Source organism: Kogia breviceps, chromosome 6 (assembly GCF_026419965.1).
Source record: "Kogia breviceps isolate mKogBre1 chromosome 6, mKogBre1 haplotype 1, whole genome shotgun sequence".
Lineage (NCBI taxonomy): Eukaryota > Metazoa > Chordata > Mammalia > Artiodactyla > Physeteridae > Kogia > Kogia breviceps.
In genome coordinates, this window is record NC_081315.1 from 142852314 (window position 1) to 142879223 (window position 26910).

At 49.1% G+C, this 26910-nt stretch overlaps 1 protein-coding gene across 3 annotated transcripts in view; it reads left to right on the top strand.

Annotated features, from left to right (window-relative positions):
* The window catches only part of KIAA0232 (KIAA0232 ortholog), an 87857-nt gene that overhangs the window by 55189 nt on the left and 5758 nt on the right, over positions 1–26910 (top strand). For all 3 annotated transcript variants that reach the window (XM_067036719.1, XM_059066200.2, XM_067036720.1), the window contains exons 4-7: positions 10657–10723; positions 12093–12174; positions 14249–17537; positions 23648–23756. In XM_067036719.1, coding sequence (XP_066892820.1) covers positions 10657–10723; positions 12093–12174; positions 14249–17537; positions 23648–23756 — 3547 coding nt within the window. The remainder of the gene's footprint in view (positions 1–10656; positions 10724–12092; positions 12175–14248; positions 17538–23647; positions 23757–26910) is intronic.

Genomic DNA, 26910 nt, shown 5'->3' on the forward strand with positions numbered 1-26910 from the left:
CTCTGAGATCATAACTACTTAGAAAATTATTTTGCTTTTACCATGCTATTTGAGACAGTGTGCTTTAAGCACCTTTACAATTCAAAGTTAAATTGAGGAGATTCATACAAGGTGTGTAGAGAAGCTTCCGACCTGCAGAAACTTCCTTCCTAAATTATCAAGCGGTCTGATGTTGGGGGTAACCAGCTTTGCTCCGTTTGATAATCTGCAGAAGTTCTATTTTGTCTCCCACCTGCCACACATGCCCTTGAAAGCTTGTTCAGTGCTTCCCAGCTGTGTGTTCTCATCCTGCCTGTGGGAGCCCGACTCCCTGGCCTGTGCCCATGGTACCTGGTGCATACCCTCACATCCTAAATGCAGTTGTGCATTTCTGCCTTCCCTTCACGACTGCCCCTTGGACGCCAGGACTGTGAGTTCCCCATCTTTGCGTTTCCTGGTGCCTAGCAGAGTGCGTGCCTGTCGTGCAGAAGGTACTGCATTTCTCTTGAATTGAGTTGAACCTCAGTTTCCCAAGAGCCTTCCACTTTCATCCAGGCCTTCCTCTTCCCCATCCCACTGTTTTCCTCTCCCTCACTCCTTGGATTTTTTTTTAACTTCTGATTTCTTGAAGCTGCTGCCTCATAGACTATGGGATAGGAATTGGGACGTTTGCACTCACGTGGTTATCTTAGGTTCCTTTTCGTTACAAAGAGAAGGAACATAATTAACCGAGTTTAAGAAACAGTGGAAATTACATAAAGGTCACAGGGGCGTCTCACTGAGACCCAGCGTTGGAGACGCAGCAGCCTGGGCAGCGACCTGGCCCGGGGACCAGATGATTGGCAGCCGAAGTCATTTCCTCTAATGACCCACAGTCTCTCATTTGCTTCTCTCTGTGCTCTGGGTCCTTCCCCCTCCACCTGAAGCCTGGCTTTCTCTGCTTCGGCACACGCACGGTGAATCAATGGCCATTCTAGCCCCAGCCCGGCTTGACTGCTGAAGTCTGGCACCCAGCCCCATTCAGTTGAGGGAGAATCTGATTTGCTAGGCTTGGGCCAGTTGTCCACCTGTGCTTTGATAAGCTGTGGCGAGGGGACAGAGTCGCCTGCAGGCCCACTCCTTCCGCGGGGGCTGCGCGATGGGCAGGCCTCAGAGAAAAGGGGGTGGTTGGACAGTTACCCCAAAGGTGTTTTCTGTGCGACACTGAAGGGGGTAATAGATTGGTCAAGGAACTCAGAGCTTTTAAAGGAATTGAAAATGGAGATGGTTTTTTAAAGTGAGAGGTTAGTTCAGGTAAATTCTTTGAGCAAAATCCAAAGAAGCTACTGCTGAGTCATGGTTGGGAGGAAAATATGAGTAGGGAGTTTCAATCTGGGAAAGGATCTTATTTCTGCTTTGGACCAAAGTTGCTGAGAAATGACTCTAACCTTCGACTCATGGTGAAGTGGACTGAAAAACAAGGACAACTGAAATCACCTGTGGGCAGAGGGGGAGCACAGGCACCTCGTTGTGTGCGGTGCAAGACCCTTCTCCTCTGACAGCTTTTTGAACTCGTGTAATTCATCCTAGCTGAGCGTGATGTGTGCCAACAACGAACTCGGTGTCAGGTAGAAACAGCGCACGGGAGGAGAGTGGCTTGCACAGATCTTTGATTCTTTAAGTTGTTGCTTTAGAAAATGCTTTCCTTTGCCTGGCTGTCAACGGCGGGGTTTTTGTTTTCAAACCCAATGAAGCATATTCGTCCTAACCCTTTCCTTCTCATTTTATTAAAAATTATTGCGTTCTTTTTCCTAATGAGGATTGTTTTTTTAATCTTACCAAATTAAAGTCGGCAGAGGAAGTGACTGTGCCAGTCATACACCAGGAGCTCGGCCGAGTGCTTGGGGACAGAATGAAAAGGAAGTAGGAAGTCCTCAAGCCCTGGAGCCCTGTCCCCAGCCGCCTGCTGTGTGGGCGTCAGTGCACAGCCCCCTTGAGACAGCTCACCTGGCCCTTGGGAGCCAATGGAAAGACGTTGAAAAGAACCCTCTCTCACTATGGCCTGTAACAATGGAAGGGATTCACTGTGGTCGCTTATGAACCGTAGGCTGGTTTTTTTTCTAGAATCTGCCTGGTGGCTTCAGTGAAAAGAAGAGAGCAAAGAAGGCCCTATGTAGGAAACTATAATGCAGAGTTCTATTTTATCTTATCTTTTTGCCACCGTGAGTGTTTGCACGTGGGTATGTTGTTCATTCCCTAAACACTGAGGATGGTAATGTTCGTGATTCTGTGCTTTGCTTTCTCACCCAGTTCTAATGCCAACTTAGACCCCTTCTTCGTGCAGCTCTGTGTAGTCACTACTAGCTGATCAGAGTCAAAAGCCACTAACAAGTTTACAGTCTAATTGCTTCAAATGTTAATGACATAATCACAAGACAATAACATAGGTGACGCTGTTACCAAGGTAGGTAGGTAGAGGTGATGTTTTGCGTTACATGTGAGATGAATTCTTTTCTCATTACTTTCGTGTGTGCGTGTGTGACTGTTACAGCTACAACGTTAGCTGTTTCTGTAAAAGCATCCAAAGTTATCAGGCTCTTCGCTGCGCCACCGTTTAAATAGAAGGGTTGACCTCGCTGACGGCAGTTTTACATCCCTGTGGTGCGGTGCGGTGCCTCCGCTTAATCCTGGCATCAAGTTGTACCCACATTTCAACACGCCTCTGAACCCGCTCAGCCCAATGTTTATCTGAGAAACGTCACCAAAACCATAAGGAAACTCAGTTATGTCCAAATTTAATTTTATACATTGATGATAGTTTGGCAACACCCGTGAACATCTGTGAGCCATTGTTTATTCCTGTTGGGGACCGTGACCTTTTTTTTTATGGGCTTTGTTGTTTGTTATGTCCCAGTTGAAACTGCGTTTGCTAATACTCTTCGTTTACACATGCAAATAACATGGAATTCTCTGGTACTCATTTTTTGCTGTAACATTTTGCATTTGCTTTGAGTGCAGTTAGTAATGGGCCGTAAATAAGAACGGTGCTGTGCCTAAGCGACAGGCCACTCAGACCTCCCCCAGGTAGGCATTTTATAGCTGCGTGATGCTACCCGTGGACACGGCACGTGCCTGACGTGGTTACATACATCCACACCTCCCTTTCTCCCTTGTAAAGACGTAAAAAGTGGCGCTGTGCCAACTGTGGTCTTAGGAGTCCTCAAGTTTACTTGGTTCTGTTTTCTCTTTCCCCAGAGTTGGAGCTTTTCATATTGTTTTGTTTTTAATTATTAGTTATACTTCTGTTTTATTTTTATTGAGCTACTTAAAACTGAATCAGAGCTAGTATTTCATCTCCCATTTTGGGAATGGTTAGAATATTAGAAACTCAACAAGACCCTGTTTGGGGAATAAAGTTAGGATGCAATGATAACTTGTTTCAATTAAGTTAGTCTTGAAAGTAACAGCGCTGCAACTTACCTTGGGTAACTGACTTGATGTGTGGTTATTTAAAGAGTCTTGTAGAGGACTTATGTCCTAGGTACAGTGAAATCTTATTGCAACTGCTCATATTTTCATATTCAGCGAAGTTCACCAGTAAAATTCTTTTTGCCAGTAAAAGTACATAGTACATCTCAATATTTTGTGTATGTATTGTTTATATGCTGTACAGGGTTATATATTAAAAAAACACGTAAAGGGCTTCCCTGGTGGCGCAGTGGTTGAGAGTCTGCCTGCCGATGCAGGGGACGCGGGTTCGTGCCCCGGTCCGGGAGGATCCCACGTGCCGCGGAGCGGCTGGGCCCGTGAGCCGTGGCCGCTGAGCCTGCGCGTCCGGAGCCTGTGCTCTGCAACGGGAGAGGTCACAACAGGCCCGCGTACCGCAAAAAAAACAAACAAAAAACCCCAAAAAACATGTGAAGTCATTTATGGCAATTTACTTTCAAGGTTAATTTTGGCCATATACATTGTTTCTTTGCATGCTGACGGTTGAACTTATCCATTCTGGATAATGAGCATCAAGACAATGGTAACTGATACTTGCTGAGCCCTTAAATGTCTGTCTGGGTGCGCTGTCTGCACTGTAAGAGGGGACGCTGTGCTCCCTCTACAGGCCAGACCCCTGAGAAGCCAGTGGTTATTAAAGCCAAGAATGTTCACAATTGCTGTGTTGTCACAGCCAACCCTGCCTGAGGAAGCCTAGGCCTTATCTCCTTGGGCATAGATAGAGCTCGGCATTCACGGAAACCTGTAGGCCGGTGTGAGGGCTTTGGCTTTTCCTCTGAGAAGCCTCGGAAGCTGGAGAGTTTGGAGCAGAGGGGTGATGTAACTTAAATGCTGGTAAGGTGCTGCTGGCTGCTGCGTTTAAGAGTAGATGGGTTGGGGCGAGGCAGGGTAGATGGGGGGGCAGAGGCAGATGGAGAGAAAGCAGGTAAGGAGCTGTTACCTTGTTAGTCCAGCAGGCCAATGAGGACGAGGCCCTGTTCGTTTCTAAATGTATTTTGAAGGTAGAGCTGACAAGATTGGATGTAGGGTGGAGGAAGAGGGCAGAGTCGGACAAGAGAGCCAAGGTTTTTGGGCTGAGCAACTGCAAGAAAGGAATCTTCATTTACTGAGGAAAAGGAAATTGGGGAAGAAACACTAATTTGTGGGTGGATGGATATGAATTAGGATTTGAACGTGAGATGCCTGTGAGAGAGAGCCGGTGGAGATTTTGAGAACGCAGTTGGATATGCGTGTCTGGGGTTGATGGGCCGGGTGGTTTGGGGGAGGAGATTGAACGATAGACCACTTGCTTGTTTGGCCAGAGCTTGCCGTCTGGCGTGTCTCCAGGGGCTGAGTAGGACGCTAAATGAACGAGGTGATGGGGAGCAGGTTGGCCTGCGGGGAACGCCGTCCCCGTGGTGCCAGGTCTTCTCTCTTTTTAGAAAAGGTAGAAAGTTGGGATTTTTATAGGAAATTTCCTACACTATTAAATGCTGAAAGTGAGGGTGGAAAAGGAAACAAGTGGGAGGGGCTGCTCTAAAAATCTGAGGGTGAGGTGAGCAAAAGGGCATAAAAAGAGGTGTACGCGGGGGTTATGGAGTGGGGTGTGGCAGACCGAGCGTGTGAGAGCGGGAAGGCAGACGCGGGGAGGGACAGCGGCCAGCACAGAGAGCACCTGGTACGTGGCTTGAGAAACACACAGTCATGCAAACAGCTTGAGCCCCGCAAGTGCCCTTTCCTCGTGGAACTTCTCTCCGTCTCTCTCCGAGGTTACCAGTGCTCTGAACTTGGTTTTCCTCTCTCCCGTGCACAGCTTTATACTTTTACTAAATGTTGTTTGAGGGGGTACACAAATGTGTGACTGTTTTGCACGTTAGCTTTATATGAATGGTATCATACTCTATGTAGTTTGTAACTTGCTTCTTTTAGTTAACATTTGAAAGATTTATCTATGCTACTAGTATGATCTTATCATTTCTCTTCACTGCTAAATGTCCATTGTAACACTGTAAAGCTATGTATTCTTCTGGTGGCGGACCTTTCCGTTGTTTCCCAGTTTTGATTGTTAAAAAGAACACAGCAAGGACCGTTCTTGTGCTCCCACCCTGTGCACATGTACAGTACCGTTTCTAGAGTATAGACTTAGGCGTCAGACTGCTACATTAAAGTCAGTTGTTTTTTTCACCATTTTAGCATCACAGGCTTGCATATCTGATGAAAGCTATGGACCTAACCAGAAAGGTTATCTTTTCTTGTATGCCTCCTTGGCCTATAGTAGGTGTGCAGTAATATTTATCCATTGCATACTTCCCTCCTCCTCTATACCACATTCTAGAGAGTGAATATACATAAGAGCTGGAGGCGAACCATGAGGTAGATTTTTGTAGATTCTCCTGTGTTTAGGATGGGAATCACAGCCCTCATGCAGGTGCCTTGGCAGAGACAGACTTCTGTTTGTTTGGATTTTTTGTTTAAAAATTATCCTTAAATGGCTGTAGGCCATGGACGTTTATTCCATCCACGTAGCCACGTGCCCCACTGCTTCCTATCGCATTATACCTGGCTGTCACATGTTTGTATTACTTCCCTGGCCACTGAAGACATGAGTTTATGAACCCTGGTATATGTTCTCAGTTGTCTTACTGGTGCCCTTTTGTTTACTGACTTAACAAGTCTGCGGGGTGGGTAGGGCTCAGCTGGGAGGTTCTTTTGCTGGTCTTGTTTTTTTTTTTTTTTAACTTTTGATATATATTTTAAAAATATTTATTTATTTGACTGTGCTGGGTCTTAGTTGGCGCGTGCGGGATCTTCATTGCCGCACGCGGGATCTTTTAGTTGCGGCATGCGGGCTCTTAGCTGTGGTGTGTGGGATCTAGTTCCCTGACCAGGGATCGAACCCAGCCCCCCTGCATTGGGAACACGGAGTCTTAGCCACTGGACCTCTAGGGAAGCCCCACTGGTCTTGTTTGTTTGGTTTTTTTGTTTAACAAATTTATTTATTTGTTTTTATTTTGGGCTGTGTTGGGTCTTCATTGCAGTGCACGGGCTTCTCATTGTCATGGCTTCTCTTGTTGCGGAACACGGGCTCTAGGCATGTGGGCTTCAGTAGTGGTGCAGGCTCAGTAGTTGTGGTGCACGGGCTTAGCTGCTCCGCGGCATGTGGGGTCTTCCCGGGCCAGGGATCGAACCCGTGTCCCCTGCATTGGCAGGCAGATTCTTAACCATTGCGCCACCAGGGAAGCCCCCGCTGGTCTTGTTTGAGGTCTCATACCGTTGCAGTCATTGGCAGCTGGGACCGGAACATCCAAGATAGCTCTCTTAGCTTGTCTGGCACCTCAGGAGGGATAGCTAGGAGCTGTGACCTTCTCCGCGCGGCTAGCTTAGGCTTCTGTCTACGGCATATGGAACCCAGGAGTTAGCGTTCCGAGAGGGCATGCGTCACACTTGCTAGTGTCTCACTGAGGAATCCTAGCACATTTGGGGGAGGGGCCTGTACTAGGGGTGCGTGCCCGGAGTCGTGGCTCCCTGAGGGTACCAGGCTTTCGCCATCCTGACAGGTACTTTCGTGACAGATGGAAACCAGACAGGCTTGGGACGCCAGGCTCCTCTGAGGAAAAGCGTGAGATACCGTAATGAAAACTAGGGACTAAGTGCCAGTGGGCAAGTTGTTGGATCCCCGTCCCTTTCTCCCCCGTCTGCTGGAACTCTGAAGACTGGGGGGTTCTCTCTGAGGAGAAGGTTGCTGCAAAGAAGAAACAATCCAAGGGACGAGATGATCTCCTGAAAATCCTAAACATGATAATGGGAACGAAGGAACTCAACAGAAGGGTTGGAAGGTGTAGCTGAGGAACTCTCCCAGCAAGTAAAACCAGAAAACGAAGAAATGGTAAATAGGAAAGAAAAAAGAATTTAGGGGACCGGTACAAGAAGTTCAAAGCCCAGCTGTTTGGAAGTGTCATTGGTATGCTCCCATTTTCTAGCTGTGAAAAGTAAGGCTTTGCTAGGTGACTGGCTTAAGGGGGGTCGTGTGGCTAACCCTGAGGTGAAGTTCAGACCCACATCTTTTTGACTCCCAGCGGCATGGCCCGCTTGAGTGCCCCTGAGTACCACGTTGGTTAATGATCCCAGGGCTGGCGTGGAACTGCCTGTCACGCAGTTAGGCAATATCCAGTCCCAGGGGGTTCTCCGTAAAAGATGATTCCCTTAGCTACAGAAGCCTTTGACTCTGGAGAGGAGAGAGAATGAGGCAGAGGAAGTCAGATTGCCTTTGTTTCCTCGATGCTGATGCCCACGGTCAGTAGCTGGGAAGGGTGGGAAGCACAGGGAGGGGGAGGAGCGCTGGAGACGCTGTGGTGGGGGAGATGGGAGAAGTGTATCAGGGAACAAGTCAAAAAGCCTTCCCAGAAGCAGTGGGATAGTAGCTGCAGCGTTTGACCTGGGCTGCATCATCTCCAAGGTGTCTGGCTCCACCCTGTAGCCTCGGAGAGGGGAGGCAGCGGTACCCGCACCGTGGAGTCCGGCAGAATCCAGAGGACTCCGCGGTGTCTGGCTCAGGTTCGTTGCCTCTCCTACTCCTCCACCCTCACGCTCAAATCGGAGCAAAAACTCAAGGCATTTTAAAAAGCAGTGAATCCAAAAGTGAGACTCTGGGAAGTGAGAAACGTATCGACAGTCCGGAGGGGGCACCGGTACTTAGATGACTCACGTGACAGGCACTCTGAGGGGTCCGCAGACGCACGTCACCGCAGTTTACCCTCGGGAATCGTGAGAGGGCGGCGGTCAGAGACCCGCAGTGGCGCCGCACCCGCCGCCCAGTGAGTGTGGGCGAGGCAGGAACGCAGGCCCAGACGCATTGGCTGGGGAGCAGTTATTCGAGGGTAAACTCCCTGAGGGTAGGGAGCTAGCTCATCTCTCCGGGTGTCCTACGACACCTGGCCGTCGGGGGCCCTGACCACTCGCTGAGTGAGCGAGTGAGAAGGACACGAGTGGGTGGTCGTGCGTCTGGAGGACCGCTGATTGAACGTCTCCTGAGAAGTGCCCAGCTCCGTGTGTGCGCCCCCCGGTGCTCAGGTTTGGAGGCCATAACTTGAATTTTAGAGCGCTCCTGTGGTTTGCAGAGCCGTTTCTCACGCTGCTTTGGTACTGGGAGGTAAGTGGGCATCAGCCGTCTTACAGCTGGGAAAAGCAGTTCATGAGTGAAGTGGTAGCATGTTAGTGCTTTTTCACCGACGGCATTGTTTCCCCTTAGAGTCCTCACTAAAGTATGAGTATAGTGTACTGCAGGCTCTCAGTATTCTCGATTGCCCTCGTGGACACGGAACACTGTTAAAATACGATTCACAAAATCACCTAGCACTTAATGTCATAGTTGGGAAAATGGATAAAATTTTCTCATTAACAGCACTAAATCGACACTTCAGAATGGCTGCCAGGAGGTGACAGGGTCCGGTGCTGCTTCTGACACCCCTTTTTGTTGCTCAGTTTGCTATTATGATAACCCAGTGGTCGAATGAGTTTTTTGAAAAAATACAATTACGATGCTGCAGGAATCAAGGAAGGAAGACAGAAGCGGGGTCGGTGGAGCTTGCTCTTGTGTACAGGGTTAAGGACTAAGCGTGTTGTCTATTGTCCATTTATATATGAGAGCAAATGTGTCTACTTCTAAGCTGCATTACCATCCAGAACAGCTAAATTTTACAGTTGCTTGGAAGTGATTTCCAAGACAAAGCGTAAAAAGTAACATCTGGTGACTGTTTGTAATGAGCGCTCTGTGGAGAACAGTAGGTGGCCCGCCGCTGCCCAGGGTCGAGCGGAGTCGTATAAGCAATGCCTAGGGCTTGGTGTTCTGCCCCGGAGACTGGCACCGGCTTTAGAAACACAGTGACACAGGCTTGCTGTACAGACCGGCGTGCAGCCGCGAGTCAGCTGACACCGGTGTTAGGTTCACGATCTGGAGGAAGTGGACTAAAACGGCCATACTCATCACACCTTGAACATTATGGTAAGCAGAATCTTTCCGATGGAATTGTGTAGTCAGAGTTGTGCTTATGACTAATGTCTGCCATGGTTTTTAGGAGTTTTTAAAGGAAAGGACAGCTCTCCTCTGGCCCATTTCCCTTTCTTCTTTTGTCCTGTCTCGTGTTAGAAGCTGTGACATGATGTGGATAGACTGTAACTATCAGTGTTTACGATTAGCTGTTTTCATTGTAATCTTTCTTGCTGCTCAGTAACTGTGGTTTCTTGTTGAGGATATCTGTAATACTTTGCTGAGTCATTTTGGGTGAGGTGAATGGGGTAGCGTCTATTTTTAGCCCCTCGAGGCCCTGTGAGGACGACAGGAGGCAGTCCGGTGCGTCTGTTCGGGTCGTGACCACCTATTCCAATTTAAATAGGGCTTTCAGCCACTGAATAAATAAAAAGTTCCTAGGAAATACATTCACTGTTTTTGTACCTTGTAAAAGATTTTTCTTTCCTCCTGGGAGAAATAGAGAATTTTAAAAGTTTAGAAGTCTACATAGTAAAAGATTTGCTCATGCCTGTTTCCATCATTCATTTTTCTTTAGAGTTTGGCTCTTATTCTTTTCCTCCCAATTTCAGACTCTTCCATGCACTCTCCTTACATTTTACCCCAGTTCTGTACAGAGGCTACTACCCTATTCATGGCCCTTACAGTAAAGCTTTCACATTCGCTTGCAGTAATGACATATGTTTTCCACCTGCTCTGTTCCAGTCATGAGTGTTCACTTGAAGAGCAAAAAAAAAGTCACCTGTTTTCTTTAGACCATGTACTCCTGGAGGACCACGAGGAGATTTTTGTGATTTTAATTTGCATTGAGTCTCGTACAAGCCCTTGCTCGTACAGATATTGAATAATGGTTTTGGTAGTGACTGATTTTTAACCGTAAGATGGGCATTTAGGTCCTTAGGCTCCCCCGTGAGCTGTATCCCTGGGAAGACAGAAGCCACTCTGGGAGGTACATTAGTATTTTCACATTTTATCAGTAAGTGCCGGTGAATATATTTTATTAGTAAAATATGTATGCTAAATTGAATCTAGAAACCTATAAACTCTTATGTTCATTTAAATATTGATTATGTGTTTCTTTTGAAACATGGAAGATTTGTAAAGCTTTTACATTAAGACAAAAGTATACAAATACCTGACTCTAACATACCTGGTGGTAAACTCTGTGCATTTCTGTTCCCACGCAGAGCTCTGGTATCGAGACTTTAGTGGAGGAGCTCTGCTCCAGGCTGAAGGACCTGCAGAGCCAGCAAGGTGAGAGGGCCGCCTGCAAGGGCTATCCGTGCACAGGGGGGTAGAGTCACCGGATCTTAGAATTGATCAGGAAGAAAAGGCAACAGGAGTAAAGTCTTTGTATTCAGTGTGTCGCCAGGCCAGTGTCACGCTCTGTCTTTAGTTGTGAGTGGCTTCTGGGTCATTCCACAGCCATCAGTGGTCGATAGATAGATCCCTGCTCTCAAAGGGATGACTTAATCCACAGGTGCCCCCATGGAAAGGAGACGTTGCGCTGTTGGTCTTCAAACTGAAGCTCGGGGATCTGGAGCAATAATCTCTTATCCTTCCCATCCTTCTCCTCCCCCCCACCCCCCAAGTTAATATTTGCCTGTTGACATCAGGGCCTGCAAAGGTGTCAACTAATTATTTTAGGTTTGGAAGGAACTTGTGCCTTGATTCTTGAAGTTCTTGGAAAGGCAAGCTTGACAAGCTCATTAAGTCATTTTGATTCGTGAACCCTCACAGCTTCTTTTCGCAACTTTCCTGCAAGCCCATAGAGTAAGAGTGACCTATTGAAGTTAAGGATCTTTCTTTTACATGTCCTCTTCATGGTCATTTTGCTGCCCACCAAGCCTTGAGCCACCTTTTTTTTTTTTTTTTTGCGGTACGCGGGCCTCTCACTGCTGTGGCCTCTCCCGTTGCGGAGCACAGGCTCCGGACGCGCAGGCTCAGCGGCCATGGCTCACGGGCCCACCCGCTCCGCGGCACGTGGGATCTTCCCGGACCGGGGCACGAACCCGTGTCCCCTGCACTGGCAGGCGGATTCCCAACCACTGCGCCGCCAGGGACGCCCAAGCCTTCTTTTTAATAAGGGCACAATTTATTTGTTTCTAATCTGAGGGCAGTATCATGAGCTAAGCTAATAAGAGTATAGCCCTCTGCTTCTGTTTTAGTTGAAACACAGCCCTCACCTAGATGTTAAGTGACAGAGAGCTAATTGTAATAACTTTCTGTACAGATTAGTGTTAGTCAAGACGGGGCAGTATAAAGTCGGTGAGTGCAGAATTTTGTGAGAAAATATTTTTGGAATCTAAACAGGTGTTCTCTTCTTCTAGTGTAATTAATAAGTACACAGGGAATTTCATTCTCTTAATTAAGTGCCTCTAGAGCCTCTGTCAGTGACGAGGTGAACCTCTCTCCATTCTCAGCCCAAAGTTAATGTGCTTTAGCCAGAGAGTTCCCTCTGGCACGCTGAAGAAATAGATTTTTATTAAAAAGATAAACTTGTGTAGAGTTCTTTTAAAGCCACAAAAGCCTGTGTAATTTCTGATTAAATTTACTTAAGAAAAAAACAGCATTTATTAACTAAATATAAGACAAATCTTTCTGAATTTTTGTTTCATAACAGAAGAGAAGATTCACAAAAAGTTAGAGGGGTCTCCCTCTCCAGAGGCAGAATTATCCCCTACAGCAAAGGATCAAGTGGAAATGTATGTAAGATTGTGTTCAGTAATAAAGCGTGCGTTTGTTAAAATCAGACTAATGACTGCTACATGGTTTACAGTTTTTTGTTTGTCATGTGCTATTTAGTTTGATATTTTATAACTCAGGAATTTATTGAGCACTTACTGTGTGCTTGACGCTGAGAATTCAAAGGTGAATAAGACAGTCTTATTTTTTTCACGCATATTGAATCAATATTTGTGAAATGTACGAATGACGCAAACAAGGCCATTTATGGTCCATTCATACACGACTTTTGAAATTCACGCCAGTCCTTTGAGACAGCTGTAAGCAATTAGGCTTGTCCTTGTTTTATACGCAAGGAAGCCAAGTTCCCGTTGCTGATTACAGAGGGAACTGGGCAAGTCATTGACCTTGTCGGACTTGTTTCCTGAAGATGCTCTTCTGTCTTTCTTTGTAGATGGTTCGTATTTAAATTGCCTGCATTGTAAGGAGACTTCCTTATCACACATTTTATTAGAATCTTCTCCACTTCTAAACCTTAAGGGAAGAAGAGTACTTAGCTGGCTGTGTTGCTGTGCTGCCCAGCCCGGCAGCCGTAGCCATGTGCGGTCTTGGCCGTTTACAGCGTGGCTGTTTCAGGCTGGGAGGTGCCGTGTGTGTCATACCCGTCAGCGTTCAAAGACTTCATTTAAAAAGAATGTAAAACACTCTATTAATAGTTTTTTCTGTTGATTACATGTGAAATGATAATGTGGAGTTATTTGGTTAAGTAAAATATATTATTGAAATTAATTTCACTTTCTTCTTTCGCATTTAATGGGATTCCTAGAACATTAAAAAGTACTTACGAAGCTCATAATATATTTCTATTGGACAGCTCTGGTCTAGACTGAAAAGGAGAGTCAGGTATAGGCCCTCTGAACACCCGGCCTTTTATCCCTTCATGTGTGACCTTGACTTGCCTCCACAATGACGGTCCCCACTGTGGTAGCCATCCTGACTCTTGAGTCTTCCTTTGTCCGTCTGTCTTGCTGAAATCCTCAGTGGCTACCAGTTCCCTAGCAAACTGGAAACGCTTCTTTCCTGTTTTCAAGCCCTCTGAAGCCAGCCTCCCCGGTTTTCCTGCCCCGTGTGTCCAGTGGTTGCTGGTCTAACGAGGCACAGCGTACGAACTTCGTGTCCTCACACAGGTTCGCGTGCCCCCCAGTGCTCACCAGACCGCTGCGTATACGGCAGGTCAAGGCTCAGCTGTGGCCCGCTTTGTCTGCTTGTTCTAGGCCTCACCAGCATCCCCTCTTCCGAATACTTGAGTTCCCGGAAACCTGCCATTTCTGAGGGCCTGCTTAATGCTGGGCATTGCACTTGCCTCCCGAGAACAGATTCGATAACAACAGTCACTGAAGGTGGCGTTCTGTGTCATTTCGCATGTTAATCCCTTTGCTCCTCACAACTCCGTGAGATAGATACTATAATCACCCCGTTTCCTAGGCCACAGGGAGGCTAGGGACCGCGCCTGAGGTCACATAGCTAGGCAGTAGCGGGTGAGGACTCAGACTCAGGGGGCGTGGCTTCAGAGCTCCTGCTCTTGGCTGCTTTGCTGCCCAGCTTTGCACCTACGCCTGTTTCCCGTGCTCCTAACGGCCTTGTGAGGTAAGTCATAGTATCACCATCTTACAGGTGAGGAAATGGACCAAGACATTACATGATTAGCTTAAAGTCACAAGCATAGTGAACGACTGAGCTGAGATTCAAATTCAGATGCTTCGTATCAAAATATTACATTCTCTCCACTGCATTAATTTGTAACTAGTGACTTACGGAAATCCAAATTTTAAAGATCAGAGTCATCTTAACGTATTTTCTAAATATTCCTATAGTGCTTCTCTCACTGCTGACCGTAAGGGTGCCTGATCCATAGAACTAGATATAAAGTATATTTTACGGTATTATTAATCTTTAAAAAGTTACTAATTCATGGGTGACGTAAACACTGACTCTGTTGAAATGAAATATCCCATTTCTCCGATTGGTGATGTTGTTTTTACTATATCTGATACGTCTGAGCGCCCACTTTTGAACTCTCTACTTGTTTTTCAGGTACTATGAAGCATTTCCACCACTTTCTGAGAAACCAGTTTGCCTGCAAGAAATCCTGACTGTGTGGAACAAGTCTGCAGTCTGTTCTTACCCTAGCTCTTCTTCATCGTCCACAGCCCCACCAGCTAGCACAGACACGTCCTCGCCAAAGGACTGCAACAGCGAAGGTGAGCCCATCCAGGAGAGAAGCAGCGACACGCCCACCGCCGCGCACGAGCGAGCCCAGAGCAAGAGTCAAAATGAGAAGGAGAACAAATTTAGGAGTGGCACAGGGGAAGAGAAGCCCGCTTTGTACAAAAAGCAAATCCGACACAAGCCCGAAGGAAAGATGCGCCCTCGCTCCTGGTCTTCCGGCTCCAGCGAAGGAGGCTCGAGCTCAAGCGGTAATCAGGGAGAATTAAAAGCATCCATGAAGTGTGTGAAAGTGAGACACAAGACACGAGAGATCCGAAACAGAAAAGGGCGGAATGGGCAGAGCAGGCTTTCACTGAAGCATGGCGAAAAGGCAGAAAGAAGCATGCATGCCGGAAGCAGCAGCAGCAGCAGTGGCTCCGTCAGACAGCTGTGCAAGCGGGCTAAGAGGCCGCTGAAGGAGATGGGCCTGGGCCGGAAAGAGGCCGGGAGCACCGAAGGGAGGGACCTGCGCCTGGAGAGCAGAGCCGACAGAGAGTACAAAGAGGAGCCACTGTGGTACACCGAACCGATCGCTGAGTATTTCGTTCCCTTGAGCAGAAAAAGTAAGCTAGAGACCACATACCGAAACAGGCAAGACACAGGTGATCTGACCTCAGAAGCAGTAGAAGAATTGTCTGAATCAGTGCATGGTCTTTGTATCAGCAACAATAATATTCATAAAACATACCTCGCAGCAGGTACTTTCATTGATGGTCATTTTGTAGAAATGCCTGCAGTTATAAATGAGGATCTAGACCTCACTGGGACCTCGTTCTGTTCTCTGCCGGAGGACAGCAAGTGCTTGGATGACATTCATCTATCGGAACTGACACACTTCTATGAAGTGGACATTGACCAATCCATGTTGGATCCTGGTGCCTCAGCAACAATGCAAGGAGAGAGTCGGATCTTGAACATGATCCGACAAAAAAGCAAGGAGAGAACCGATTTTGAGGCAGAATGTTGCATAGTGTTAGATGGAATGGAGTTGCAAGGGGAACGTGCAATATGGACAGATTCTACCAGCTCTGTGGGCGCTGAGGGCTTATTCCTGCAGGACCTTGGCAGTCTGGCTCAGTTCTGGGAGTGCTGTTCGTCCAGCTCCGGCGATGCCGATGGAGAGAGTTTTGGAGGAGATTCTCCAGTTAGACTCTCCCCCATCTTAGACAGCACAGTGCTCAATCCGCGTTTGCTTGCTGGCAATCAAGAGCTCTTCTCAGATATTAATGAAGGATCTGGAATAAACTCTTGTTTTTCAGTGTTTGAAGTGCAATGCAGTAATTCTGTTTTACCATTTTCTTTTGAAACACTCAACTTGGGAAATGAAAATACAGATTCTAGTGCTAATGTGCTTGGAAAAACACAGTCTAGATTACTAATATGGACCAAAAATAGTGCCTTTGAAGAAAATGAACACTGTTCTAATCTTTCAACAAGAACTTGTAGTCCATGGTCCCATTCAGAAGAAACACGTTCAGACAATGAGACATTAAACATTCAGTTTGAAGAATCCACACAGTTTAATGCAGACGATATGAATTATGTAGTTCCTAGAGTCTCTTCAAATTATGTAGATGAAGAACTTCTAGATTTTTTGCAAGATGAAACTTGCCAGCAAAACAGTAGAACTTTAGGAGAAATTCCGACATTAGTTTTCCAAAAAAAATCGAAACTAGAATCTGTCTGTGGTATTCAGCTAGAACAAAAAACCGAAAACAAAACCTTTGAAACTACACAAGTGTGTAGTGAAAGCAGCCCACGTGGAGATGGCTACAGCTCAGGGGTCATTAAAGACATTTGGACAAAGATGGCAGATAGAAATTCTGTAGCGACGGTAGAAGTAGAGAGGATCGATGATGAGTTGTTTTCGACAGATGTAAATAACTACTGCTGCTGTTTGGATGCCGAAGCTAAAATGGAGCCCCTCCAGGAGCCTAATAAGGCCGTGCAGAGATCAGAATATCATCTGTGGGAGGGACAGAAAGAGAACCCAGAGAAAAGAGCTTTTGCTTCTGGTGAGCTATCGAAGGTGGATGGTGGTGATTATACTACCCCCTCTAAACCGTGGGACGTGGCCCAGGATAAAGGGAACTCGTTCATCCTTGGAGGAGTTTATGGAGAGCTCAAAACCTTTAATAGCGATGGGGAATGGGCAGTAGTACCGCCCAGTCACACAAAAGGAAGTTTGTTACAGTGTGCTGCTTCCGACGTGGTGACAATAGCTGGCACAGATGTCTTTATGACCCCAGGAAACAGTTTTGCGCCTGGTCACAGGCAGTTATGGAAACCCTTCGTGTCACTGGAACAGAATGACCAGCCGAAGAGTGGGGAAAACGGATTGAATAAGGGGTTTTCTTTTATCTTCCATGAAGACTTATTAGGAGCTTGTGGCAACTTTCAAGTTGAAGATCCTGGACTTGAATATTCATTCTCTTCCTTTGACTTAAGCAATCCATTTTCACAAGTTCTTCATGTAGAATGTTCATTTGAACCCGAAGGGATTGCATCTTTCAGTCCTAGTTTTAAACCGAAATCAATCCTCTGCTCTGATTCAGACAGTGAAGTTCTCCACCCCAGGATATGTGGCGTTGACAGAACACAATACAGGGCTATTCGGATCTCTCCTAGGACTCACTTTCGCCCAATTTCTGCATCTGAACTGTCCCCGGGAGGAGGAAGCGAGTCAGAATTTGAATCTGAAAAAGATGAAGCAAATATCCCCCTTCCTGCTCAAGTTGATGCATTTGAAGATCCACAGGCCGATCTCAAACCACTGGAAGAAGATGCAGAGAAGGAAGGCCATTACTATGGAAAATCAGAGCTTGAGTCTGGAAAATTCCTTCCCAGGTTAAAAAAATCTGGAATGGAAAAGAGTGCTCAAACATCACTGGATTCCCAGGAGGAATCAGCTGGGATTCTGCCAGTAGGAAAGCAGAATCAGTGTTTGGAATGTAGCCTGAATGAGTCTCTGGAAATCGATTTAGAAAGCTCAGAAGCAAATTGCAAAATAATGGCACAATGTGAAGAAGAAATTAATAATTTTTGCAGTTGCAAAGCAGGTTGTCAGTTCCCTGCTTATGAAGATAATCCAGTTTCTTCAGGACAGCTGGAAGAGGTATGTGTCCGTGTGTATTGGTATTTGGTAAAAGCATCTGATCAGACTTTAATTCTAAAGAACAGTCACTTCAGACAGTGAAAGATAGGGTTAAATTATTGGGAATTTAGTTTAAATGTCTTAAAACTTAGCATTCTGATGATTTTTACAGAAGGACTTAATGTGGACTTGATATTCATAAATTTGAACCAGACAGTAGACATTTTCTGCAAAGTCATTTTTAAATAAATCCGGATATGAGATGTTTCTGTGTTGTCTTAATGTGCACGTACTATGCTTAAAGCAAAGCCTGGCATGTAAGTGCTCCGGCTTTCAAAAACTGATGAATCCAGAAGTCGCTGTTTACTCTTCAGAAGGTCCTTTGCTCTTCAGAAGTGGCAGCAAAGGGTTTCTTTACATAGGAAGCCTGTCTGATTGTCTCTGAAACACTGATCAGCGTATTGAAACTTAACGTTTTACATGTAAAGTAAATTACATCTCTATAGAATTCTCTAAAATTTATCGTGGTACATGTAAAAATTAAGCCACAATCCAAATGCAACCAAATAGCTTCTACAGAACCCATACAGGTGGACTTCGCTTTCTACAAAGTACATATTCCTGAGGTTACGTGAATGATATGGGTCAGCCTATCAAATGAGGTTAATAGTAATCGCTTTGTTAATGGGAGTCATTGTACCATTTGACTATTCCTAAGAAGTGATTTGAGGTTAAGCTGAGTGAGTACACAAGAGATAACACTTAAGGCAATAACCTGTTTCACAAAAAATGCACAGGGCTCTGCCCATTTGCAGCCATTGTTGGATAGAGCGGGGCCTGGCCTTTTTCCAGGGGCAGCTTTTAAGAAGACAGTTGGAGGTGTTTAGAAGTCAGGCCACCTGCGGCTGGAGAGCAGCTGTGTCGCCCTTCCTCCCATCTGTCCCCCCCCCCGCCCCCACACACTCCGACCCCCCCTTCACATGGCTCCGTCCCACTGGCACCGTGAGGCTCCCTCAAGCCCCCACGCCCCCCACTGACGCACCCCTCATTCCTCTTCTCTCCCCTGCTGCATCCCCTCCTGCATCAGAAATCATTTCTCCCTTCTTTTAATTTTCATGTGCTCTATGCTTCTTCTTTTATTGCATTTGCCCTTTTTCATGAGTCACTGATGTACTTTCTTTGTTAGATTATAAGCTCCTTACGGATACAGGTCGTGCCTTACTCACTTGTCAGCTAGGTGCTGAGGTGTGGACGTGAGTGCATGTGATGGGCGGGAGCCCCACACGCAACTCGAGAATCGGTGCTGCCGTGAGCTGGCCTGGGGATGCTTAGGCATGAGTTGAGCCCCACTGAAACGCTGAAATCTGAACTGCTCAGAACAACAGCAGCAAACAATGTTGTTAGGCTTTATCTGTTTGTTTATCGCCCCGCTTTTCTTCCTTAAAAACTCCCTTATGTACTTTGTATTTTGCCTGGTTCCAGATGGGGAAGAAAGAAAAAGAGGGAAGGAGCGAGATTCTGCGTCATACCGTTACCGTATTCCTTAGCTTTCTAGTATGTTGGTGTATTTATGTGTTACCAGAATTCTGGGATGTCGTGGAAGGTCTTAGCTGCCAGTAAAGTCCCCAGAGGACACCGGGGCTGTCCCATATCCTAGCTGTCATTGGCCCTCACAGCCCTGGTCTCTCAGCAGCATGGCGTACGGTTCAGAGCCAGGTCGGAGCCAACTCCAGAGATTCATCTGAGGTACAGAGAGGTTGAGGGCGGCCTGAAAGGACAGGCTGGGGCCAGAATCCGTGCCTTTTCACTCTCACGCTGCCTGTCGGTCTCGGGGGGTCTTCTTCCCCCCCTCTCCTGAGTGAGGGCAGTCTTCTCAGAGGGCAGAGCTGTTTTCAGAGCCACTAGCTGCCAGTCTGTTTCAGAGCAGGTGGTCTGGAAGGTGGGATTTCTAATTGAATCGGTACCCGGGGACATGAATTCTGATCCTTTTCAAAAATTTAGTTGAGTTCGATTCAGCAAACATTCATTAAACGTTCACATGTTCTGTGCCCGTCGCTAAGGTCAGTGACCTGGGTGAACAGGACACTGTCCCTGCCTTGGGAGAGTCCAGTCTGGCACCGAAGACCGGCCGGCAGACAGATCACTTCTTTTCCTTGACCCAGGCGACGCGCTCCCGTGGTTCAACTTCAGGAGTTACAGGGGGGCACGTACACAGCACCCAGGTCCCTCCCCGGCAGCAGCCGTGAGTGTGAGCCCCGGTGTGTATCCTCCGAGGGTACCGTGTGCTCACACAAGCAAATACCTGTTCACATATGTTTCCTCCTACTTTTTTTTTTTTTAACTGAAATGACATTATGATAATTACCCTTCTTTTTTCATTTTCTGCATATTATTCCATTGTGTGGATGTACCAAAATTTCCTAGCCAGCTCCTTATCTTTTAGGCTGCTTGGGTAACACGGTAGGTGGCTTGGGGAGGGTGAGCGTAGGGTGCCGTGGGATCCCAGAGGAGAACCGACCCGGCCCGCGAGAGCTCAGGAGGGCTTTTGCACGTGGCTGAGCATCCAGGGCAGAGGGGAGGAGGCAGGACGCTCTAGGCAGAAGCGACAGCGCACACAAAGGTGGAGGGGCCTGACATTTCTCACGTGTGCAGGGGAGCTGCCAATGTTCAGGTCGTGACTGCTGACGTGGGAGCTGAAAGGTGAGCGTTGTGCCAGGGCGTCCACTGTTTGTGCGCGAGTTTGTGGCAGGAGTGTTCTCTGTGTCGCCTGCTTGATTGCCCCCCAGAGAAGCAGGAGAAGGCCCCGCCCTGTCTCCGGGAAATCACGGTCCAGTCCAGGAGAGGAGGCCTCCCTCCCGCGAGGAGTGTGCCCGGGGGGTCGGAACGCTCAGGCGAGTGGAGGGTGCTCGCGCCCAGCCCCCCTGTGCTGGCTCTGTGCCCACTGCTGTGCCGCCATTACCCTGCTGAATGTCCGTGGTGGCTCGCCGCCGTGGGCTTATTCGCCCCGTGGCGGCTGCGGACACGTAGGCCCGGAGGGTGGGATGCCTGCCCCAGACCCCAGTGGAAGGGCGGAGCCCACGTTCCTTCCAGGACGGGGCGCTTCCTGTCAGTAAAGGAAAACTTAGGACAGGAGTGTCCCTTGCTGGTCTCTGTTGCACAGGGTATCTCTTCATTTATAGTTTCTCTCTCCTTTTCCAAAGAACAAGGCTTATTATAGGAGGCTTTCTTTTCCTTTTGTGGCGCAAATAACTGAGAGCTGACTGTGTCAGCGGGCGCTATTCAGTGCTCCGTTCCCAGAGCAGGACTCACCTTTCTCTTCACCAGGAACTAGGACCATCTAGTGAGAATTGAAAGCAGTGACCCTTTACCTAACTTTCACCTTCTAAAGAATTACTGAGTATTACATCTGTGGCTAAAGACGTTTCTGATAGGCCTTTCTGGATTCAGTTTATGTTCTTCTCTCTTTTTTTTTTTTTTTTACTGTTTCATTCATAACATTAGATATTTATTAAGAGCCTACTATGTCTGGGCGCTATTCTAGGTGCTAGGTATAAAGGAATAGACAAAGACCCCTGCGTTTGTGGAGGTATATTCAATCAACAATATGAGGTTACACGGTATGTTAGAATGCCAGTGCTGTGGAAAAGAAGAGCCGGATAAGGGATGTGGTGGGATGGGAGCGCTTGGAGGAGTTTGCCATGATGAATGCGGAGCGAGGGCAGGCTTCCTTGCCAAGGTGCAACCGAAGAAAGGCTTCCAGGTGGCACGTGAGCCAAGAAGCTACCCGGAGGGAGCGGGAGAGCAGTGCTAAGGCAGAGGTGTGCCTGGATCATCCAAGCTTGTGTTCTGTTCCGTTTTCCATTTCTTTCATTCTTTTCATTCTCAACCGAGTCAGAAGTTGAGTTACTACATTAAACAGACATTATTTAAGCAAAGCCTGGTTATCTTTTGCAGCCTACGTGGAAAGATGTCATAATGCCTATTCATTGACCATGTATTCGGTATAACATAAAACAGGAAAAATAAGTCCTTGCTGTTGGAATTGACATTCAAATGGAGGGTGCAGAAAAAACCCTAAAACTGTGCCAGAAGCAGCACGTGATCTAACAGTGATTTCAGCAGGGGAGGGAGGGAGGGAGTGCTGTGCTAGATAATCGGGGACTGTGGCCAGAGGCAACCTTTCCTTGAGGCCGGCAGACATGGAGTATCTGCTTTGTGCCGGGCCCCGTTCCTGGAGGTGTGAAGATCGGTAAGATGCGCTTGCTGCCCTTGCGCTCACCGCCTGGTTCTGCCTGTATCTCACCTCCTCCTGTTCGTGCTGACCCAGCCCCCCGGCCACACCTCGGCCCCTCCAGCCTGCTTTCCCCCACCGCGTCCTGTCTGTCCCGGTGAATCCTCTCCCCCTTCTTACTCCTTACCTCACTCGCACACTCTCAAGAAAGGATTAAGGATAAGCAGTCTGACCGCAGTCACATGAGTAACACACCGATCCTCCCTCAGCCCCAGACACTTTCCTTCTCAAACGGGAACGTGTTACCTTCAAATCCATCTCTCCTCGAGAGCGCCTTGGGGATGGTCGGGGGACTTCTGTCCAGGGAGCCATCCTTGCTCCTCCTGGATAGCACCAAGTAATCTGTTCGCAGATAGGTGTGCCTCGGAGAGAAGGCGAAGCCTTTCCAGAAGGGTCTCACAGTGCTGTGAATTGTGTGCCAGATGCAGGAATCAGCCTTGAATTAACTGCAGACCTGGCGTGTTGCTGGCTTCCTTTGCGTTAACCCTGGCCTGGCTGTCGCGCTTGCCCTTGGCATCCGTTTATCTGACAGGTTTCCTAATTTTTATTGTCAGAATACGCTGCAGGAGAAAATGGTGAAGGTCAACTGACCACTCTGTAGACAGCACCATTCTTCAGTTTCTAATTGAGGGGTATTTCTGAAAAGTTAAACGAAAACCAGAATTTGAAATATATTTCCCATTTAGTAAGTAATAAAGATCACACATTACTGAATCAAAAAGTTTTTGATAAAGTAAAATAATTTACTTTGTTTAGGAGAGTAACAAAATCCTGTTAGAGAATTGAAGATCATCAGTTGCTAAAACAGTTCAGGTTTTAAACTTGAACGTGTAATGAAATGTCTCCTAAAACAAAGGTGTGTGCAGTGTTTACAGGTCGTATGCATCGAGCAGACACTTGCTGAGCCTGGGGTGGGTGATGGGAGTTGCACAGATGCTCAGAGCAGGCCTTACTCCCCCCGGGGGGGGCCTGTCGTCAGGCACACTGAGGCAGCAGCGTGGAAGACCCCCAGCGTACCGGGGTGTCCCCGCGCTGGCTGCCCCTGGCCACGTCTTCTGACGACCGCTCCCGAGCACAGCTCCTTGATCACACGTGGCAGCCATACGACATCTAGTCCTTGCTGCCCAGGCAGGTGGGCGCGTCCGGCTGGGACTTGAGAGCTCCACCAGCGAAGGATGGGCGCGGGCGCCTTCCCCTCTGCCGGGGCCGTGGACGTGCACGGAGTACGGGGTCACTCCTGCTCTCAGGAGTCCTGCCCTCCTCTCATTTCGGTGTCTGCTTCCTGTTTTGAATTTGAATTTGACTACCAGTGCTATTACTTGGTTTTAGTCTCAACTTCCTTCTGGTTCTCATCGAAGCAGATAATTGTCATAAAGACATTAGGTTGGTAACTCTGCCTGTAAAGCTTCCTCTGTCCCATTTCTTCTTTGACTCCCTCCTGCCTGAGTGTGTGAAGGAGAAAAGAGGGTCCTCCTCACTTTCTCTCGAGCACCTCGCACTAGCCACCCCGTTATCTCTGTACTTCCAGAATCTAAAAACTCGCCTTACTTGAGGCTGTTTCCTTGTGTTTTTGCCTTGTAAGAGTTTTGTTGTGTTTTTTAAAAAGACTTTTTATTCCATTTCCAATATAAGTGCTTTTTAAGAAAAACTTCCTTTATATGCTATGAACATGTTGGCTTTTTGTATCCCCTTGTCTAGAACGGTAAAAACAAAATAACGGAAAAAACCTCACCAGTTAAAAAATCCTGCGTTTGTAGTCCGTAGTTAATAACGCTTGAAGTTTTTCCCCTTTATTTTGGAAGTTTGTGAACTTTGTCTATATTTGGTTTTATCTAAACAGTTTCCTGTATTGAACACTGATGTACAAGGAATGAATAGAAGTCAAGAAAAACAGACCTGGTGGGAAAAAGCCTTGTACTCTCCTCTTTTTCCTGCCTCAGAATGTGAAGGTAAGAAGACCTGCGTTAGGTCATTCGTTCATCCACTCGGATTCCTAATTCATTAAGAGCAGTAAATTCTTTTGCTGTGAAAATCAGTCCAAAACCATTCTGTGTGGCCAGCGTCTGTCAGGCACTGGGGACGCAGAGGTGCATGAGGACTGGACCCTGCGCTGAGCCCCATCTCAGCCTGGAGGGGCGGGGCGGGGGGGCGCACAGGAGCAGCACGGGCCCTGGCGGTCCCCGTGAGAGGTGGCGCGGGGAGTCCTCAGCGCTGGGGGGCCTGCAGGAAGGGCCCCGGTGGAGGCGCCGGGGAGGGGTAGTCCCCGTGACGGGAGCGGCCTGAGCAAAGGCCGAGAGGGTCTGCAGCAAGCCGGGCCGGGGGACAGGGACCCACTGGGCCCAGCTGGGTCGTAGCTGAGGCTGGAGAGAGGCGGGCGGGGGGGGCGCTGAGTTCGGCGGAGTTGGACAGGCGGGAGGAGAGGGCCCCTTATAAAGGAGCTCACGCTGGAGGGTATCAGGTCTGGTGTGGTTTTTAAAACAGTTCTAGCAGCAGAATGGAGGGGGGACGGGATTGAAAAACCGCAGAGCCCCTGCTGGGGTTCTTCGGCTCTTGCAGTGATCTGGGTGCGGCAGGATGAAGGCCTGGACTGAGGCACGCGGGGGGCGCGTGGAGAGCAGCATGGAGAGCTTTTGTGGAGGGTGCTGGCGTTCACTGGCTGACTGACTGTGAGTGGTGAAGAACCGCAGTGGGGAGCTGGGGGAGACCGGGTAGCGAGGGACGTCGGAGCAGTCGCAGGTCTGGTGGTGATGGTTGTAGTCTGTGAGCCACCCAGGTGGACATGCTCAGAAGCTATAAAAAGATCCTGATCTGAGATGTTGGGAGAAGTGGGGACTAAGGAGGCAGCCCGAGTGGTTGGCTCAAGACTCTGAGCTTGCGCCGACCGCCGCGGTCCCCGGGGCCGCCGGCTGCAGCACTTCATCGGCGGTCTCTGCGGTCAGAGCCCTCGGGGCAGGTCAGTCTCCCGTTAGTATGTGCATGTTCGCGTGTGTGTCGTCTCCCCAGCTCGTTTGTAGTTAACCTGGAGCCGTGGTGTCCCTCGCTGCCCGCGGGGCCTTGCACACGCTGGGGGCTCCGGACGCCTGCCCTGGCAGCCTGGCCTCAGCCGACTGGGGGGAAGGCTGGGATTGTTTGCTTCTCTCTGTGCTGCGGGCACAAGAAACGGCTTCCCCAACCCTGCCTTCCTCCTTCCCAAAGGGTCATAAGGGGAGCATAGAGCAGAGTCTTTATTTTCAGCATCTGTTTTATTTAACGGCATTTATTAAAGGCCTGTTCCTCCATCATTAGCTAGTATTTGGGTTGCTCTTCATGACTGATGAGGTGCTTTCAGTCTTTTATACAACCCCCGTGAAAGCCTGGTTTTCAGCTGAGGAAGTGGAGTCTCAGGTTGAATGGCCAGAATGGGGCGCTAGCCGTGCAGCTCAGGCTTGAGTCCAGGCTGTCTCCTTGTGGTCCAGAAGCTTGCTGTCCACAGCAGCTGTCTGCACTTGGTGCCCGGGAGACACCAGGGCGATAGGAGTGCAAACCGGACCTTGACCTCAGTCCAGTCCGGTGCACTGGCTGAGTGAGCCCCGGCTGCAGTTAACGGGAGTGCAGGTGGGGAGGGCCAGGCACCCTGGAGCCGTGCAACAAGAGGACACCCACGGGCAGGAAGGACCCAGAGGGAGGGAGGGGGGCGGTGGCAGAGCAGTCAGGGCCAGGGTGGGGGTGGCTTGGGGTGACTTCCAAGCACGCTGAGTGGGTGCTCCGTCGCTGCCTCCGCCCGGTTTTCTGTTAGTGAGGGATGCGCTTCGGCTCTCGGCGCCACGTCTGCGGTTACCTGAGCAGAGCCGCGGCGGGGCGGAACGTGGTGGTTGGTCCGTTCAGCTTCCTCTCCATTGCGGGGTGGCGTGCAGGGGGACTCTCAGGGGATACGGGTGGTGACCTTGAACGCACGACCGTGAGTTAAATCCTTGCACGGTTGCCTCGCAGTGCCGTGACGAAGTGTGGTGCTCTCAGCCCGTGGGGTGGGGCATAGTCTCCGCAGAAGCTCAGCCGGGAAGCAGGTGGCCTTCTCACCCACTTGGCAGCCGTGACTGCCGACGCGCGCCCCCGCTCCTGAAGCTCCTGACGGCGCTGATGATTACTGAGACGCCTCTGCAGCCCTGGGTCTGACCTGGGAGCTCCAGCCTCCCTGGGAGGAGGGCAACGAGGATTGTCCCTTTTTCCTGTGAGTCAGGAGACGGAGGCCCCAAAGGAGGAGGAGGCAGTGTGGCCCTGGAGCAGGGGCAGCGAGGGGCCCGTCGGCACGAAGGCCCAGCCCCCGCCCTGCTGTGTGCCCCACACACACACTCCGCACGTGTTTTGTGGACGCTTGCCTCATGCCAGGGACTGTTCTAGGGGCTGGGGACGCAGAGACGTCGTCCCTGCCCTCCGGATCAGCTCACCTCTGAGCAGGACCTGAGGGAATCCAGGACACACGCGCCTGACAGCCGGGCCGAGGTCCGGGCAGGGGCAGGAGTGCACGTGCGGTGGCCCCTGTGTGCCCGGCACGTGGACCGGAGGGGGGAGGGGCAGCTCAGGCGGGCAGCAGGGAGCCCGACCACAAGGGCCGCGCAGACCGTGTCCCACGCGTGCGTCTCCAGAGCGCATACGCCGGATTCAGAACGCTTGGGAAGCTCACTTAGAAGACAAGTGTTTGTGTTATTTGAGTCTTAAAGAGAGAGAGCCCTGCAGGGAAGCGGTATAGGTCATAGTAGGGGGGATCCGCTCCGTCTGTGGGCATGTCCGAGCCAAGGAAACGGTTACCTTCCCCACCTCGTACGCGTGCTGACCCAACGCGGGGGGCGCAGCGATGGTGAGAGCTCGGCAGGCGAGCTGAGAAAAAGGTGACGGTCCAGAATGGGTGAGGGTGAGGGTGAGGGCTTCCCTGCCTCGTGGGAGAGCAGGGCGTCCTCCCCAGCTGTCCTGCGGCGGGCCGGCCCCAAGCCCAGGGCTTTCGTTAGTGGCGGCTGTGGAAGCTCTGAGTGAGCGAGCCAGCCCGGACTTGAGGCTGCACACAGGTGATCTCTGAACTTGCACGGAAATCTGTGAGGGCAAATGGTGATCCTGTTTTAGAGATGAGAG